A 17,850-nucleotide genomic window follows, 5' to 3' on the forward strand; every position below is an offset into this window, starting at 1 on the left:
CCCGTGGTGACCTTGACCTAGCCTGGAGGTAGCCTCTTCTACAGACCAGGACTCTGAGGCTCAGGGAGGAGAAGGGGCCGCCCAAGTTGACAGAGTTCATCACTGCCGCAGCAGGTCTCAAGCTTGTGCTTAGACACTGGAGCTGAACTTCTCACAAGGCGGCCCTTGGACCAGTAGTATCAGCATTCCCCGGGAACTTGTGGGAAATCCAGAATCTCAGACCCCACCTCAGGCCTCCTGACCTAGAAACTTTGGAAGGGGGGCCCTGGAAGCTGTGTCTGGCTGATCTTTATGCAAAATAAAGGCTGAGAAGCAGAGCCCCCCTCCTCACACCCCCCCGACCCCCAGCTCTCAATTGGAGTGGGTGGGTGGAGGCAGACTGTATTCTGCTGGGAATATACTAGACGGATAAACAAAGACCTGATGAATTGGAGATGCGAGCCATGCAGTCTGTCTTAATGGGAATCAGAGGAGTCTTCACAGAGGAGATGGTATTTGAGTTGGGCTTTGAAGGCTGAATAGGAGTTTGCCACGCAGAGTATCAGGACAGGGGATGCAGGTAGAGGGAACAGTGCCCATGTGAACAGACAAGCCTCGGGTGTGAGAGAGAGGGTAGAGCGGGATCTGGGGCCAGGAGCAACCAAGGCCTTAGCGTGGTTGACGTTCTTTGGGTTTTACCCTGTCGAAGTGTGGAGTGGTCTGTGCCTTTTTTTTTTTTTTTTTTTAAGTAGTGGTAAGATTTGCTTTTCAGAAGATTGCTCTAGTGGCTCATGAAGGACACAGGGGGCGGCCCACGGGTGATGGGTTGGGGGTGATTGCAGAGCTCTTTTGGAGAGGTGGTAGAGGCCTGGAGTAGTGGGCCCGTGGGACCGAAAGCCACCCTTGCTTTTATTTCCAGAGCTGTTGCAGAGACGGACTGAATAGGGGAGGAGATGCGGGGACTGACGAGATGCGAGGCGAGAGGGAGCAGAGATGCTTTAGGGTGGGTTTGGAGCTTGAGCTGATGGCACGTGGCGACTCCATGCAGCAAGAGGCCAGAGGAGGAGGACGAGGTTGAAGGTCATCTGCCGGTTTTAGATAGGACCTCTGCAGACACCCAGGTCATGTGTTCCCTCGGGCAGGTGGAAATGTGAACCCGCAAGCAGGGACTTGAGTAGCCTTGCCATGTAGGGGTGGGAAAAGCTGCAGAGATGGAGGAGATCAGAATGCAGGGAAAAGGACCAGAGAAGCTGGGGGTGGAATTCAGAGCGTATCCACAGGTATGCGGGGCGGGGAGGGGATTCCCAGAAGGGCAGGAAGGTCTCCAGGCACATTCCTGTTCTTGAGAACACATGTGCACACGCGTGTGCACACACACACACACGCCAGCAGCAAACAGCATGCCGCCGTAGGTAAACAGGCACTAAACTGTGTGTTAGGGGCTCTCCCTTTTCTATCCTCGCCAGCCTTCCACGCTGAGAAGACCTGGTCAGGAGCGTTTCCTCCTTTCACGCTTAGCCGACTGCAGCCCCGGAGTAAGGCTTTCAGCCACAAGCTCTTCCCCACGGCTGGTACTTTGGAGTGCTTGCTAAGTGCTGGGCACTGTGCTGGGTGCTTTCCGTGCACTGTCAGTTATGGTTGTTCCTGGTCTGCGGGGGAAGCACGACGAAGTGATTAGAAAGCTCAGGGCCCTGTCCTGGGTCACGCAACTTCTAAGTGGCAGAGTTGAGACTCAGGCCTGTTCGAAGTCTGGTCTTTTAACATCCCCAGCCTGTCCTTGCCTTTTCTGAAGAGTCACCGGGGAGGGGACCACAGGGGAACAGCTCCAGGAATTGAAGGAGCATCGGACGAGGAAGGCGGCCTCCCACTCTGTACAGTGAAGAGGGCGGCCTGGGGGCAAGGGCTGCCACGAGGACTTGGGGACAAAACTGTTCTGGGGGGCAGGGGATTCATTTTTCAGGACTGGAGATGATGGTGTTTGTTCATTTTACAGGCGATGATGCCTCTGCAAGCCCACTCTTGACCTTAACGAGGGTGCTGATAAAGCTCAGGCAGATCCCGTTCATGCCTTCATTCCTTTACCTCCTCGTGACGCCCCCATCCCCGTTCCCCCCTTCTCCCTTCCTGGTTGTGGTGATACAGGGAGTACAAAACCTTCTGCTGAGAAAAAGAGACAGATTTTCCAGTGGTCTCAGTCAGTCGGCAGGGCCAGCTTTTTGATGATGTGGTTTTTCCTAGAACAGCATGCCCTAGGAAGCCTAGATTTCGAGAAGGGCCAGCCTCCTCCGCTGTGTCTAGCAAGCGTGTTTCCAGAAGGCAGGCTCAGGGCCTGGATGACCAGGTGGCTGAGCACGTAGGCTCACTGTATATCCGACCTGGGGCAGGGGAGCTACTTTGACACAACTCTTAGAGCCAGTTTCTGCTTCCCGGGCACTAGATACCCCGATGGCTTGTCTCTCTGGGAAATGGTTTTTGAACAAAGGGCTCAATTTTGAAGTTCTTGCTCAAGCAAAGCTGCCAATATCTAGGGATTTTATGCAGGTGGTTCTGCTCGATACCCTCATCCTGGTGGTCCAGTGGGAATCTTGCTCTCCCGAACGTGAGTTCGATGCACGCATTGTGACCAGGAGAAAACCTCTTTTGTGTCCCGCTTGTTCCCTTTCGGAGGACACTATAATTAATAGCCTAAAACCTTGGATCAAAAGAAGATGGGATGCTGACAGAATACGGGGTGAATATTTCCGCGTTTTGGGTCCGAATATTGGGCGATAATGGTGACTCACTCTTGAATGGGTACTTTCTTAGGCACTTTACTATTTCCACGTTTTTATTTTCTCTTAGGTAACAACATCATTTCTTGTCAAATCTGGAGAGCCGTTCACCATGTTTCTCAAAGACAGACCTAAATTATATGAGGGGTGTGCCTAAATATATACTTTTTAATGGTTACCATATTGGAAGCATTAGCCATTATCCCATCTGATCACAAGGAATGTGAGCCAGGCTAGAGTTTCTGGAACAGTCAAGCTACTGTGGCAGAGACAGCTATTAGTGGTTGTTCTGGCCCCCGTGATACCGCCAAGGAGAGTTTTAAGTCCTGACGTGAGTCTGCAAGACACCCCGACAAAGAGTTGGAAGAGAAAACTGCAGCCTGTTTACTTATCTGTGTTCCAGCGCTTTGAATTCTTTGAGGCCCCCATTTTTATGTTGGCAGTATTTCTTGAGGTAGAGAACTTTCATCTTTATATTGTGCAGAGTATTTGTCTCTCCCTTCCCCCCTTAAGGAACAAGTAGTACCCAGGCCTTATAAGGCCTCTGTTTGAGGCCCGGATTTTGTCTTCTGCAAGCCCGTTCTCGTAAAGGAGAAGCTTCGAGCCTGTCTGAGCTGAAAACAGCCAGCTCTGCTGCTGCCCTCTGGGTGTCTGCAGAACCCCCCTGCTAGGGCACGCAAGGGTGGTCATTTCTGGCTTGATTGCAGGGACACCAGGACCTTTAAATCTTTCTACGGCTAAGTTTTGATGCCACCTAGATGGAAACTGTGCCATAGAAAAGTGTGGGCTTTGCTCTTCCAAAGCCCCTGTGCTCTAAGACATCGTGGATTACGGAAAAGTAATGCGATATAGATGTCTGTCTGTCCAGACTCCCTCCATTCCGGCTGGTAGAAAGTACTTTGGCAGTGCTGTGCATGTGAGGAATTCTGTATTCTGTTCCTATGGACAGGAAATGGGGGATTGGCCAGTTGAAACTTCTTACCGGGACCGGAGTGTGGCCTCTACGGGCCATCGTGAAGACCAGGAGGGCGAGTCTGAAACAGACACTTACCTGCTCTGTGCCCTGTGACACTGCGGTGACATGTGCAGCTGCGTCCTGTGTATTTCTTCTGTCAAGACGGTGGCAGCCCCACAGCAGTGATATTTATTCGTCTCGTGCAAGGTGGCAGAATGTCGGGAGGGCACCAGGAAACCAAGGTTTTACTACTCTTGCCCCACATGCTGGTGTTATAGCTCCCGGGGAGGCCTGCCACCCGTACCCCCTAGCAGGACACCCCTTTCCCTTTCTCTTCCTTCCTCCTCTCTTGCTGAGGAATCTGTTTAGGGATTTCTTTCTCCATTTCTTCCCCTTCCTGGAGGAATGTCTTTAGGGCTTGGATGCCCCTGACTTTCTCAGTTGGAGAGACCTCAGGGGGGATGCATTCCAGGGGTGACCCCCCCTGCATCCTTGAAGCTGGGCTTCCCATTTCTTAGCTGTGATCATCTTGACCTTTGAAAAGACACTGGTCCCTAGGAAACCCTAGAAAAGGCTAAATTTGTGTAGTTAGTTGTCCCCTTGGCATATGCGGCTTTTTTCTTCCTTAACAGTTTAAACCTGTCATCCATTCTCCACGAAATGATTGGACAGGGCAAGACGTGGGTTTCCCATCTGTTCTCTGTTTGCGTTTGGGCGCCATTTCAAAAACCACACGGGAAACGTTTATAGGCAAACATTATAAAAAGTGACAGTCTGAAGTGCTGCTCTGGCTGGTACGGCAGCATCAAGTGTTACCTGAAATAGCTCCCTGTTCCAGATTCTCTCCTGCTTCAGTTGTCTCAAGACAGCCTCCCGATGACACCAGGGAAGAATCCAGCTGGTCGTGTACAGCGAAGTCCCAGAAACCACAGCCTTTTCTGACTTTTACAAGACTTCCCCCTCCCTGGGCTCTGCTCACCCCCAGCAAGGATTGGCTTCCCTGTGTTGATTTCCTGTGAAGTAAAGCTGGTGACATCAGCGTGATGTCACACCTCTGCCCTGATCCACTGCGGGACTTGGGGTGTCAGGCAGCCCTCGCCTCAATCTTCTCTTCCCAGTTGGAAGCCCCTCAGTTCTACATTCCAGTAGCTCCCAAGGCATCCCGGCTTCAGGGTTTCTTAGGGGTGGGAAGGAGATGCAGCTCCGGACAGGAATCACACACCAACCGTATGCAGTGGCGGCTGTTAGTCACACCATTCACTTTTCGATGAGCTGTAGAGATGCCCATCTCTCATTTTTTAATATCAGATTAGTCCATTTATTGGAAAGCAGCTGTGAGATAAGATGCCACTGGTGCTTCTCAAGTGTTTGAAACTTGTGGGGAGAAAGTTCAGATTGATGCAACCAAAGATCTGCACAGCCGAGCTGCCCCCGCCAGTCGTGTGGCCTCAGCAAGTAGAAACACGTGCCTTTTCGTCCTCCCAGAAAGTAAACTCAGCGCCTTGTTTGTTTAACGCTTTTAGGTACAGAGACAAAGAATGTCCAGCACTGGTGTGTGCGCTGCAGCCTTCTTGCTTCTTTGTGGATTGTAATTTATATTATGAAAGATATGAGGAAACATCTTCTGTCTGTGGAAGCCTCTGGAAGAGCAGTTGGTGTAGAGCAGGGTGGCTTCTGGAGTCTTCTCCTCATTGTGTTTTGGTGAGAACAGATGAGGGAAGCGTTGGGCTGTGTGTGTGCTCTGCATGGATCTCTCCACTCCTGTCTGTAAGAAAGAGTAAAAAGGGTGCTACAGTACCAGAAAAAATAAATGCAGGAAATATTAATATTGCTCTAAAAGGTACTGTTTACATTTCTCAGGGAATACTTTGCCCCATGTCAACCATCATATTTTATAGAGCCGGCCGTGCACCTTGGTGGACTCAAGGGGAGGCACTGACCTGTGACCCTGGGAGGTGATCACGTCACAGTTAGAGGGGTGGGTAGGGTACCGCAGATGCAGCATCACCGATGTCAGAGGGAACGGGCCCGTTGTCTCCACGGAGCAAAGTGAGGTCGGTACCACTGTGCAGGTGTCCGCTGAGCACTCGGGAGCACGTGGCAGGGAGTCGCCTGGAGGATAGCGGCACAGAAGAGAAACCAAGCCCCAGTGGCCGCATGGGAGGGGCCGGGACAGAGCTGCCTCCTCTGAGCCGGTGGTTTGGGTCTCGGGCTAAGTGTCCGTGTCCTGGGATGTCTTTGATGCAGGAACCTGCGAGCTGGGCCGCGGAGCTGCTGGGTGGCCTGGGATGGGCGTGTCGTCCTGCCCCTCACCCCCACCATGTGCCCCCCTGGTCTTCCTTGACTTTTTACCCCCAACCTCTTCTGCCTTTCCCCCCCTTTCTGTTCACTCTCCCATCCTCCCTAAGTTGCGCTTGAAGTCCTAGATTACTCAGAAGTGTTGCTGGGTTCTGCTGGGGTTCCCCAAAGCCGCCACAGACCCCCAGATGAGCCTGTTGTGAAATAATCAGCTGGGGGGGGAGCACACACTTTCAGAATTTCCCGCCGGTAGTAGTTACTGGTTTCAGACCTTGAAGGTGGATGGCTTAATGTTATGAATGAACATCGTTATCTTATTGATATATTTTAGGGAATTATTTTACTATCCTTGAAGCTTATCACCTAATTGGAAAACTGGGTGACAGGTTTTTTTTTTTTTTTTTTTGCGGTACGCGGGCCTCTCACTGTTGTGGCCTCTCCCGTTGCGGAGCACAGGCTCCGGACGTGCAGGCTCAGCGGCCATGGCTCACGGGCCCAGCTGTTCCGCGGCATGTGGGATCCCCCCGGACCGGGGCACGAACCCGCGTTCCCTTCATTGGCAGGTGGACTCGCAACCACTGCGCCACCAGGGAAGCCCTGGGTGACAGTTTTGACCTGGTTTTCCTGGAAATTAGAACCACTCTTAGTATCTCAAGTCACCTTACTAGTCCGTTTGACCTGGGAGCCCATCATTAGTAGCATCATTCTGTATCCATGGCGATACAAATCCAGGAGTCTCTCTGATGATCCTCCGAAAAGAGTGGTGCTCGAGATCGTGGTAGTGTCTTCAGCCTTGAAGAACGACGGAGATAGTGACCATCATGGGCTTAACAAGGTATAGTTGCAAGATCAGGTTCATATTGAATGGCTTGTTGGAGTCTCAAGATAATATCCTGTTTGGGGGGCATTCTTGCTTCTCAGGAGATGAGGAAGCTGAGGCCGAGAGGTTAGGTAGGAGCAGAGTGCGCTTGGACCTCAGGGCTTCATCCTTTTCCCAGGCAGGCAGCACGCACTTAGCCAGCATCTCCTGTGTGTCCAGCCTGAACAGGACGTGGTCCTTACCGCCCCGTGTTACCTCCTTCTACAGCAGCAGGTGGTGGTGTCTTTTTGGTGATGTTGGTCCAGTATCTCAGATACTCCTGGTTTCAGCAAGACTTTGTGGTTTACCCATTTCACATGAAGGACAGGCTTCTCAGTCAAAATGCTTTCCTTTAAAAATGGAGAAATCATAATTCCACCTTGGTCCGGAGAGACATTTTTCTGCATCATAATTGCAAGTGTCTTGCTTTTTTAAAAAAAAAAAAAAAAACCCAACCAAACAAACAAAAAAACCAAAACCCAAACCAAACAGTATTAGAGCTTTCCAATGCCTCCATGAAATAGGAACATGGCTTCCCCTTATCCGAGGGCCAGGACAGAGCAGGTTGGCCCTGCGGGTCCTGGGCTCTCCTTTAAGGGAGGAAAGTGTTGCTGCTTCTGACCAGCTGCTTCCTTGCTCAGTCATCTCTTGATGACCAGTTCTGGTTCAGAGGAAAGCAAATTCCACAACATTCTTGGTAACTTGCTCATCATACAGTGTGGTTGTAATAAATATCGATTGTTTTATGACCCAGGCTAAGCCACTGGCAATTCATTTTGACATGGTGGGTGCTGTTCCTGTAATCAGTTGTTGGAGACCCAGGACCCAAATGACTTCCGATCCTGGCCTTGACCAGCTGTGAAAGGGGTGGGCCAGGTGGCCTTTGGGGGCCTGTCATTTCGGATATTGACTGGCTCTGACTCTAGGAGGTGGGAAGTGGGAGATGCTCTGAGATTACGGGCCAAACTGATTTCTTTGTTCTTCTCCATTTCCCCTCTTACCCGCATTTCTGCTCAGGATCCAGAGTTCAAAACATTTTTATTAGTCCCTGAATTCAGCAGCATTATGACTTAGCCTTGGGAGGCCTCATCTGAGGACCTTCCAACTAAGTTCCCAGCAACATCTTTTCAGCATTGCTTTGCCCTTCACTTCTCTCTAGAGAAGACGTCTCTGACCGTCCTATACAACAGGAGTTGGTGAAACTTGCTCTACAGGGCGAGACTGTAGATATCTTAGGTTCTGCAGCCCATCAGGTCTCTGTTTCAACTACTCAGCTCTGCCACTGTTATATCACAGCAGCCCCAGACAATATGTAAGCATGGCGGTGCGCCTGTAAAACTTTGTTTACAGAAACAGACGATGGCTGGGTTTGGCCCGGGAGCTGTGGTTTGCCAGCTCCTGCTTTGGAGCCCAGAGCCTCCATCTCTGGGTGTGCCACTAACCTGCTGAATTCTTCTCCCTGACACTTAGGACCACCCTACATACTTTATAATTTTGTAGATGTTGTATTTATTGTCTGTCACCCCACTGTAATTAATATCCCATAAGTGCAAGGACTGTTGTTGTTTCCTGTTGCTTCTTGAGCATCCAGAATAAAAAGCAGCATGGCCCGTAGTAGGTGTTCAATAAATAATTGTTGAATGAGAAAAACAGACTTTTGAAATGTAACCTGCTTGTCAGTTGGGGCTCTCTGCCCTTGTTTTGGGGTGGTGTGTTTTTCCATATTAAATATGACTTGTATTTTCTTCTCTTGGTGTGGTTACTTCTTTATGTTCCCATCCTGTTCAACGTCTGGGCCCTTCTTGGTGTGGATGCCTCGGTGAGGCTAGGGGTGCCCCTTTGGGGGGCCCTGGCCCTCCATGTTGGCTGACAGTGGTGGTGGGGAGAAGGATTTTTCTAGAACCAGATGCGTGCGGCTCTTGCTGGCCCTTGGATACAGGGACTGAAACCTGAAGTAACTTTCTTTCAATCTTATGTGGGAGATTGGTTCAGACCACATTCAAAAGGACAAAACAATTGCCTTGTGATGCTGCCCAGCTTTGGAACCGTCCCAGAGCTGGGAAGCTTTGTGTTTTGCTGGGCCTGGGACTCTGGGTACCATTCATAGTTCTCACTGTGAAGGATGAAAGCCGATTCATAGACCCTCGTGGGTCCCGGCTGGCAGCTCCGGCTGTTCTTAAAGACGCATGGCTCCTTGTCACTCCTTTCGCGGAGGCTGGATCCTGCCAGGTCCCATCTTGCCCTGCAGGTTTGGGGACTGTGATCCTGTCCGAAATGATCACCTTCCATGTGTCTGCCTGGGGCGGGGGGGTGGCGCTCACAGAGAGCCACAAGACCTCAGCCCTGGCTTCAGGATCTTGGCATCTCCGAGGGGAGACCCGCTGCACTCTGGGTCAGGGTGGCTGGTGGCACACCCTCATCCAGGAGGGCACGAGTGATTTGGGCCTTGAAGGACAGGTTGGTGTTAGTGTGGAAGCAAGGGAGGAAGGAACAGCCCTAAAGGAGACAAAGGCCGAGGCCTGAGGAGGCTGAAACCCAGGGTGTATGGCGGGGGCTTGTGGGCAGGGAGCGGTCCAGCTTTCCGAATGGAGCAACAGGCCTGCAGCCTTCAGCAGCTTCATTTCAGGATCCATTTAAGTGTAATGGGGACCGCCTCTTGGCCCACTGGGGGCATTTTTCTCTTTTCTGTTTTGACGTTAACGCCTCCAGGCTATTATCATTGTAAGAGAAAGCAGTGTATCCCAGCTCACCCAGCACAGAATTAAATCTCCAGACCAGAAATGTTCTGATCTGAGCCTGAGAGTTTGAGGCATTTCTTTTTAAGAAGCTCAGATTTATGACAACAGGCAGAGTCAGCACAAACAAATAGGGGGGTGTGTGTGTGTGCGTGCGTGCGTGCGTGCGTGTACACAGCCATGCAGCCATGTGGAATGAAACCATTTGTAAAACACACGTTCTCGCAGATTAAAAACGCCACAGTGATAGACTTTCCCGGGGGTTACAGTGTAAGCAGGCTTTGGATTGATAATCGACTTCAGAGTTTTCTTGTATAGTGTCTTTCCAAGTTGGGTTTGGGGTTTGTGTTTAACGCTCTACAGTTTGCGGAAACTCAGTGGGGCAGCTTTTGCCGGGTGCTTCCTCTGGTTGGTTTTGGATGCTCCTTTTCTCCTTGGTGAGGGCGGCTTCTGGGGGTGCAAGGAGAAGCAGACACCCCTGGGGCCATTTGCAAAGCATGAACTGCCTCTTCTGGGAGTCAAGGGGCCTCCACTGACCTTTGTTGGACGTTCTCTCCTTTCCCTCTTTCCCATCTGTCTCCGTCTTCTCTCTCCCACCTTTCTGCAGAGCCATCAACCAAATACCAAATCTCCCAACCAGAAGTTTACGTGGCTGCGCCCCGGGAATCGCTAGAGTTGCGCTGCCTGTTGCGAGATGCCGCCATGATCAGTTGGACTAAGGATGGGGTACACTTGGGGCCCAACAATAGGACAGTGCTAATTGGGGAGTACTTGCAGATAAAAGGTGCCACGCCTAGAGACTCCGGCCTCTATGCTTGTACTGCTGCTAGGAATGTAGACAGTGAGACTGTCTACTTCATGGTCAATGTCACAGGTGAGTTGGCCTGCCAGCTGTCTGCTCTCTCTCTTCTCTGTAGCCATTTTTCTGGGTAAAGTGTTATTGGACAAGTGAAATCATAGTGGGATCTGCTAATTGGATGCCAGGCACAGAACTTCACAGTTTGTGATTGATCTGTTTTTGAAGTTCTTCTACGGGACCTGGTATATCAGAGAGGCTGGTCATTAAAAATGATAGGATTCTCATGTGCACAGTAACATTTTTCTTTGAAGACAGCACACTTTCCTATAAGTAAAAAAACATCTTTTTTTTTTTTTTTTTACCCCCATACCACTGGCATCCTTGGCATTTAGAACATAGAATTGAAATTTGGATGCTGAAGATTTCTGCTTCCTTTTGTTAAAATTTGAGTTTCTCTCCTTGACTTTTCTTCCATGTGGTGAGGAGGGACTGCACAGGACCCCTTTTGCAGCCAAGTTTAAAGTTCCGCTTTCAGAATATTAGTAAACGGTTAGAAGGCCACACGGGGGCTAAGTTTTTTTAGCGACTAATTCCTTTCTTGAAGTAGACCCCGAGTGCTGAAAGGTTGTGTTGGAAAGAATCTTTGGATATTACACAGTCAGTAAGTTCGTTGGGGACTCGAGTACCATTTGAAGCTTAAAATCCAGTTTCAGTATATCCAATTTTATAGCATGTTTAAATAATGTGAACGCAAAAACATTGAGAATTATAATATAGACAAACTATCATCATGGAGTGAAAATTTAAGCCATTAAAACCATCTTAACTAAACATGGTCTCAGACTTCTTGCCTGGGCTCCTGGGTTGTTGAATCCCCTTTCCAGAAAGACTAAGTTGTAGATGATTGCAACCTTTGGCTTTGCAAAAACACAACCATGGCTATGTTCTTTTGAATACAGATGCCATCTCATCCGGGGATGATGAGGACGACACAGATGGCTCGGAGGATTTTGTCAGTGAGAACAGTAACAGCAAGAGTAAGTAATTGCTGTCTCCGAAGGTCCCCGAGAGGGGAGAGCTCAGTGGGAAGTCCTTACTCTAAGCCGTCTCCCTGTCGACTCTTCGGGATGCTGTTGCCTGCGGTCCCCACCTCTCTCCGCTGTGTCTACTCTGTTGACTTTCAAATCTGAGAATAAACCAGTGTTACTGTACACCCTTCTCTACTGTTGGTTCTTTCTTATTGTGTCAGTAGCCACTTTTCTTTTGAAAGCAGTTATGACTTTTCTTTCCTTGATTTTCCTTTTTCCTCTGGCTTCTCACTATTTGGAGATGTAAAGCCAGTAGAGCCATGGAACATCCCGGTCTTCTTCACAACCGTCGACGGTGCTTGGCTTGTCCCAGTGGTTCTCCATGGGGGCGTGATTCTCCTCCTTCCGCCTCCCCAGGGGGACACTGGGCAATGTTTGGTTGTCTCAGCACAGGAAGTGGGGGGATGCTAGTGGCTTTGAAGAGCCCAGAGATGCTGCTAATAAACATCTTTACAATGTACAGGGCAGCCCCATAACAAGAATTATCTGGTCCAAAATGTCGATAGTGCCAAGGTTGAGAAACCATGGCCTTGTGAAACACTATTGCTTGCTGAGCAGAAATAAGGGAAGTGTGTCTTATGTTGCAGGTAGAAAAGGGGGGCAACAAATTCTGTTTGCGTATTTAAAGGCAGTTAAAGCGCTGCCGTAACTGACACTAGGAGGCCTTTACATGGTGAGTGAGAATGTGGCCTCTCAGAGCTGGGCAGCCTCGGTTCAAATGCTGTTCCACCACTGCTGAGTTGGGTAACCTTGGGCAAGTAATTTAACTTTTGTGCCTCAGTTTCTTTATCTGTAAAATGGGAATAATCACAGTATCTTTTGGGGTTATGATGATTAGTGAGTCCATGTTTGTACATTGCTCAGAAAAATACTTGTGAGTGTTTATTCAATAAAGAAGATCAAATATAGCAAGTTGTATTTTCCAATAACATGGTTGGAATATTTCCAAAGTGATTTTGCATTGGTCAGTGGCATTCTTTGCTTAGATGTTATAGTCTACGTTTTCTCAAAAGGATATTACTTTAATAACTTTAAAGAAGGCCTAAATAATAAGATCATTCGTTATTAAAATAGACCCAGGGCTTTTTCAAGGAAGAAGAGAAAAATCCATGTTGTCCGGCACCTGGGATCATGTTTTGCTTAAGTGGGGAACTGGATTTGTCTCTTCGTTTTTTTTTTTTTGCGATACGCGGGCCTCTCACTGTTGTGGCCTCTCCCGCTGCGGAGCACAGGCTCCGGACGCGCAGGCCCCGCGGCCATGGCTCACGGGCCCAGCCGCTCTGCGGCATGTGGGATCCTCCCGGACCGGGGCACGAACCCGTGTCCCCTGCATCGGCAGGCGGACTCCCAACCACTGCGCCACCAGGGAAGCCCTGGATTTGTCTCTTGAGCCTCCTAGCAGCTTAGGCAAAAAGGGAGGTATTTTGGCTTGTATAGTTTTCACTCTTTGGCAAGAGAAAGCTTGCGGCCTGGACCACTAGCATCAGCGTCACTTAAGAACTTACTAGGAATGAAAATTCTCAGGGCCCACCCCAGACCCACCGAATTAGAAACGTCGGGAGTGATTCTCATGCACAGTAAGCGTAAGAACCACTGGCTTAGGGATTCACACATGCAGGTCTGCTTCCAGAAGGAGTTTATTGTTAGAGATCTTGTTGGTAAAACAGTGGGTAATAAGGTGAGTGAAAGTGTCTTCGGCTGTGATTAGTACCAACCTTCTAATGAGGTGGTTATTATCATTGCGATTTAGTAATAAAACACTGGTACGTTAACAACATGCCACTCACTTCTTATTAGTTCTTTGGCTCTGGCAGGAGAGGCAGTGACCCTGACAGTGATGAAAAGGGTCTGCTCTGGGCCGACTCTGGGCTGGCTGCGGGTTCAGTCAGTGCCCCCAACCACCAGATAAGGTGGAGAGAGGAGTTGTTTTTTTCATTGGGAATTTGTGGTTCAGTGAGCCCAAAGCAGAGCTGCAGTTCAGTCAGAGGCCTGTCGCATGTCTAGTCACAGCGCCCTTCTGCCAATACTCAGGGTGATGATGGGGCTGAAGGGAGGATGCTCGCACAGTTGTTTACGGCTCTAAAGTGGTACCCGTGTGCGGGAGCCATTGCTGTTGACTGGGGCACCAGATTCAGCGCGGTTCTGTCGGCATGCCTGGGAACCGTGTTGCTCAGTCCCCCGCCTAATAGCGTGTTACCCGGAATATGCAGGAAGTTAGAAAATGTAACAGCAGGGTAGGCTGAATGAACTGAATCTCTCTCTGATGACTCTCTTTTCATCCTGAGTACTAGTCCTGATGCTCAGTGCCCAGCTAGGGCCAGGTAGTAGCGTGTTGCATTTAAAGAACGCCAGCCCACGTTGGGTGGATGGCCGTGCCTTCACCTTGCGCCCAGGGTTCTTTGTAATTAGCTCTCGAATGACACCAGCTCTGCCCCGAAGTGGGTGCTCTGTGGTGATTAAGGGCTGGTGTTAGCTGTACCGGGCAGATACTGCTGTCGGGAATTGCCTCTGTTTGGTGCCTGTGAAACATTAGATGCGATTTAAAGTGATAGCAGTTCTTAGCTGGCTGCTTGGCCTCTGCCATCTGTTAGTGTGATTAGGCCGGTCTGATTCACAGGTGCAGCCTGGGGCGGCTGAGATTAAGCAGCTGTGGCCTGCGTGGACAGAGGAATGCCATGGCCAGGGTAATTGGCAAGGCGGGGAAGGGGATGTTGCCATTAAGACAATTTTTTGCCACCTCGAGTGTCAAATGCCTGACCTGATTAATAGGGAAAATTGTAGAAGCACTGAATTCTTTGCATTTTCAGCCACCTGGAAACCACTCATGTGTCCAAATTGATTCCTTCGGTGCCTTCTGATTGCCTGGAGATGCCACTGGGGTGTGTTTTGAAAGTTCCCCTTCAGTGAAGTTAACAAACGATGCTCCCCGTAGCCCTGTGCTGACAGTGATATTTCTGAGCTTCTCTGAGAAGGGTTTTTCTCTTTTAGGATTGGTCTATGTTACTTCTCCATCAAGTGACTCCAAAAATAGATTGTAGGTTACTCTCATTGCTGGTATTCTTGTTTATCTAATTTTGTCAGTTAACTCTCAAGTTAAGCCAAGTTAATCTGCCTGGTAGAGTTCTTCTTAGATTCTGTACAGAGTACAAAAAGTGTGGTAGTCAAATATAATGGCAAAAAGAACAGTCAAAAATTAAGGCAGGATTGTTGCATTTTTGGCCGTGAAACTGGTATCCATTAACCTCCAGGTCCGGTTTGATTTTTATAGGAATGTACTGCAATGTTCAGGTTGATCTGAACACTTACCTCATCCTGCGAGACCCAGCTCAAAAGTGGGCTCCTCTGTACAGGATTTCCTTGTTTACATTGGGCGATTGAGTGGCTTTGACTGTTGTTCACGGGTTCTGTGATACCGTGTATCACAGGTAGTGTACATTGTATCACGTGTAGTATCACGTAGTATCTCAGACCTGCCTTTTCTGGTAGGTTGCTTCTGGAGGGCAAGGACTAGCCTGGATGTTGAATGAATATTTTGTGGAACTACCGTCCTCACGTATATCTTTTACGGATCCCATTAAAAACAGAGCAGCGTTCAGGTTTGGTTTGTACATTAAGAGAATCAGCTGGTGTTTCTCAAAGAGTATCCCTTGGAACCCTAGTTCAGCATAATTCTCTGCCAAAAATGAGTTGTGTTTTGAAACGAATTTGGAAAATACCTCATACTGTGACTTTTCTTGAAGACTTACAGTGTCTATCAGCCTGTTACCAGCTCTGAGAAGTTCTGTAGTAAGACATCTGTTTCTTTTTGTCCTTTCCCAGGGTTTTCCAAACTTATTGCCCGTAAGACCCTTTTTAAAATATAGCATCTATTCACAGCCTGCTGCACGTGCTTTGAAAATCCCTGCAGTGGGCTGATTTGATTGATCTGACTCCTCCTCCCCTTTAAGTCAGGTTCTTCCATCACAGATGTGAAGGGTATTCTCCGGTCATATTTTAGCAGCTGACTAGCTGATGACCTCACCCTTGACCAGTGCTAGACGTTTCCCTGAGTGGAAGAATCTTGTGATGTCACTACAAGCCTGGCTGCCAGGAAATAATGCTGCTACATATGCCCTTTGGTGAAAGAGACTTTCTCCGGACAGAAAGTTGTGATGTCAAATGCTAATTTTTGAAATGCATCCAGGTTGAGGATTTTGAAAAGGTTCAAGCTTTGTGCTTTAGCTTAAAAAAGCCTAACTTAACTAGTCCTTGCCTTCCCTAGGTACTAGGTATCTTAATGGATAAGTTATCTGGCAGCAAATAAATAGACATGTCTGTCCGTTGTTTTCGAGGTGCTTTTTATCACCTCTGGCTTGTGTTTAAGTGATTACTGTCTCTGGAGAACTTGAGCCTGACTTCTTGGGAAAGGCACGAGTGACAGAAGGTGCAGGTTGGCTGCTTAACTAGAGGAATTGATAGTAAGACGTATCAGGTGCAGTGGTTCTTTCTACTGAATGAGGAGAGAGAAGGTAATTTTCTATTTTGGCTTTATTTTCGTTCAGACCTGCAGCTGCCCATCCTCCGTATTAAGGAGAAAGGCAATTTTTTTTTTTTTTTTTTTTTTTTTGTAAGCAACTGGGGAAAATGAAGGTTCTTGGCCTGAGATTCTAAACTTTCATTGAGAGACCTGCTGATAGTAACAGTTCGCCGTCTCCTTGGCTCTAATTGGGATTTTCCTTGGAAGAGATCATACCTAAGTTGGTAAATGCTGGTTTCTTAGTTGTGTTGAAGTTTCCAGGAACTGAAGAAAACAAATTTTTAGAAAATGTACCAGCTGCCTAAAGTGTTTGAAACACCTTTGCAGTGAAAACCTCGTTACAAGTTGGTTTGGGTGTTTTATCACAAAGGCCAGTGATGATGTTCCATCCATTCGGCCAGACTGAGTGTCTTTTCTTTCTCGGCCTCCCCTCTGGTCCAGCAGCATCACCGGCCACTAGTGGGTTCTCTTTTGAAGGCAGAGCCTGGAAACTCCCCGCAAGCCACTTGGTCTCCCAGTGGACTTAGGCGTTTCACATGTGGGTCCCTTGCCTGGTCTGCTTTAATGTATTTCTTATTGAATGCCTTGTTGGTCAGCAAGCTGTTGTTTTAATGAGATTTCTCAAATAAAGCCCCCCTGAGCCCCACAGTCACACCTTCACTGACATCTCCATATTTTGTTAGAATTGTTTTCTCTTTCTCTGTGCAAAACTGAAGACAGATGAACTGCAGTCTACTGCAAAGATGGGTAGAGCTCTCAGAGACGTGCCTCCTTCCCTCATCAGGGGTCAAAGCATTGAAATGTCCTGATTAGTGATTTTTTTTTTTTTTTTTTTTTTTTTTTTTTCTTTTTGCGGTATGCGGGCCTCTCACTGTTGTGGCCTCTCCCGTTGCGGAGCACAGGCTCCGGACGCGCAGGCCCAGAGGCCATGGCTCACGGGCCCAGCCGCTCCGCGGCATATGGGATCCTCCCAGACCGGGGCACGAACCCGTATCCCCTGCATCGGCAGGCGGACTCTCAACCACTGCGCCACCAGGGAGGCCCTAGTGATATTTTTAAAGGCACTAATTATAGACTTAAGACAGAGGCCTTAGTGAGGCTTTAGAGAGTTTGTGAGACTTAATCTAAGAGCTGAAACAGGCTGGGTTTTTTTTGTTTTTTGTTTTTTTACATCAATAAAAATACAGTTGGCAGTCATCAGCGGCCACAGCTCACATAAATCTTGAACTTTTGACTTAATTACCATGGGAGAGTTCAAAGGGCAGCATGGAGTGGTTGAAAGAGCACTGCTCAGGGAGCTGGAGACTTGGGTCTAGCCTCAGCCCAGCCTCTGGCCACGTGACCTTGATCAAATCACTTAACCTTTCTGGATGACATTGATCACACCAGCCGTTGGGCCAGATGGTCACTGAGGTCCCTTTTGGTACAGTGGTAATTTGAGCCCATGTTTTTCCTTTAAACCACCAGGCTGTATTCTCTCTATTTGGTTAGAGAGAGAGAGAGAGAGAGAGAGAGAGAGAGAGAGAGAGAGAGAGAGAGAGAAGACCATAAACCTTAGATGTCAGGGTGGGGATACGTAAGAGTTTTCTTGGGAGCTGGCTCAGCAGCCCATGTTTTCTCCTTAGGTTTAGGTTGCAGGGTCAAAATAAATCCTCTGATCCTATCATTCGTTGACAGAATCAATATCTGTGTAGAATATAGATAGATACCTGGAAAGAATGTTAGAACGGGGAGGGGCCTTATCAGCACATTCAGTTCAGCTCCCTCATTTTATAGCTCAGGCTTTTAACAGTTGTCTGTCTGGTCTGTCCATCCATCCATCCATCCATCTGTTCAATAAACACTTGAGT

General features: G+C 48.7%; 1 protein-coding gene across 9 annotated transcripts in view; it reads left to right on the forward strand.

The window, feature by feature from the left end:
* FGFR2 (fibroblast growth factor receptor 2) overlaps positions 1-17,850 on the forward strand; it is a 105,353-nt gene that overhangs the window by 16,529 nt on the left and 70,974 nt on the right. For 5 of the 9 annotated variants that reach the window (XM_081228251.1, XM_081228252.1, XM_081228253.1 and 2 more), the window contains 2 exons: positions 10,205-10,471; positions 11,356-11,433. The exons of 2 other annotated variants lie outside the window; for them this stretch is intronic. In XM_081228251.1, the coding sequence (XP_081084377.1) occupies positions 10,205-10,471; positions 11,356-11,433 (345 nt within the window). The remainder of the gene's footprint in view (positions 1-10,204; positions 10,472-11,355; positions 11,434-17,850) is intronic. 2 more of the 9 variants (XM_081228255.1, XM_081228256.1) reach the window with 1 other exon arrangement.

This window comes from Mesoplodon bidens (assembly GCF_964165515.1).
Source record: "Mesoplodon bidens genome assembly, chromosome: 1".
NCBI classification, from domain to species: Eukaryota; Metazoa; Chordata; class Mammalia; order Artiodactyla; family Ziphiidae; genus Mesoplodon; species Mesoplodon bidens.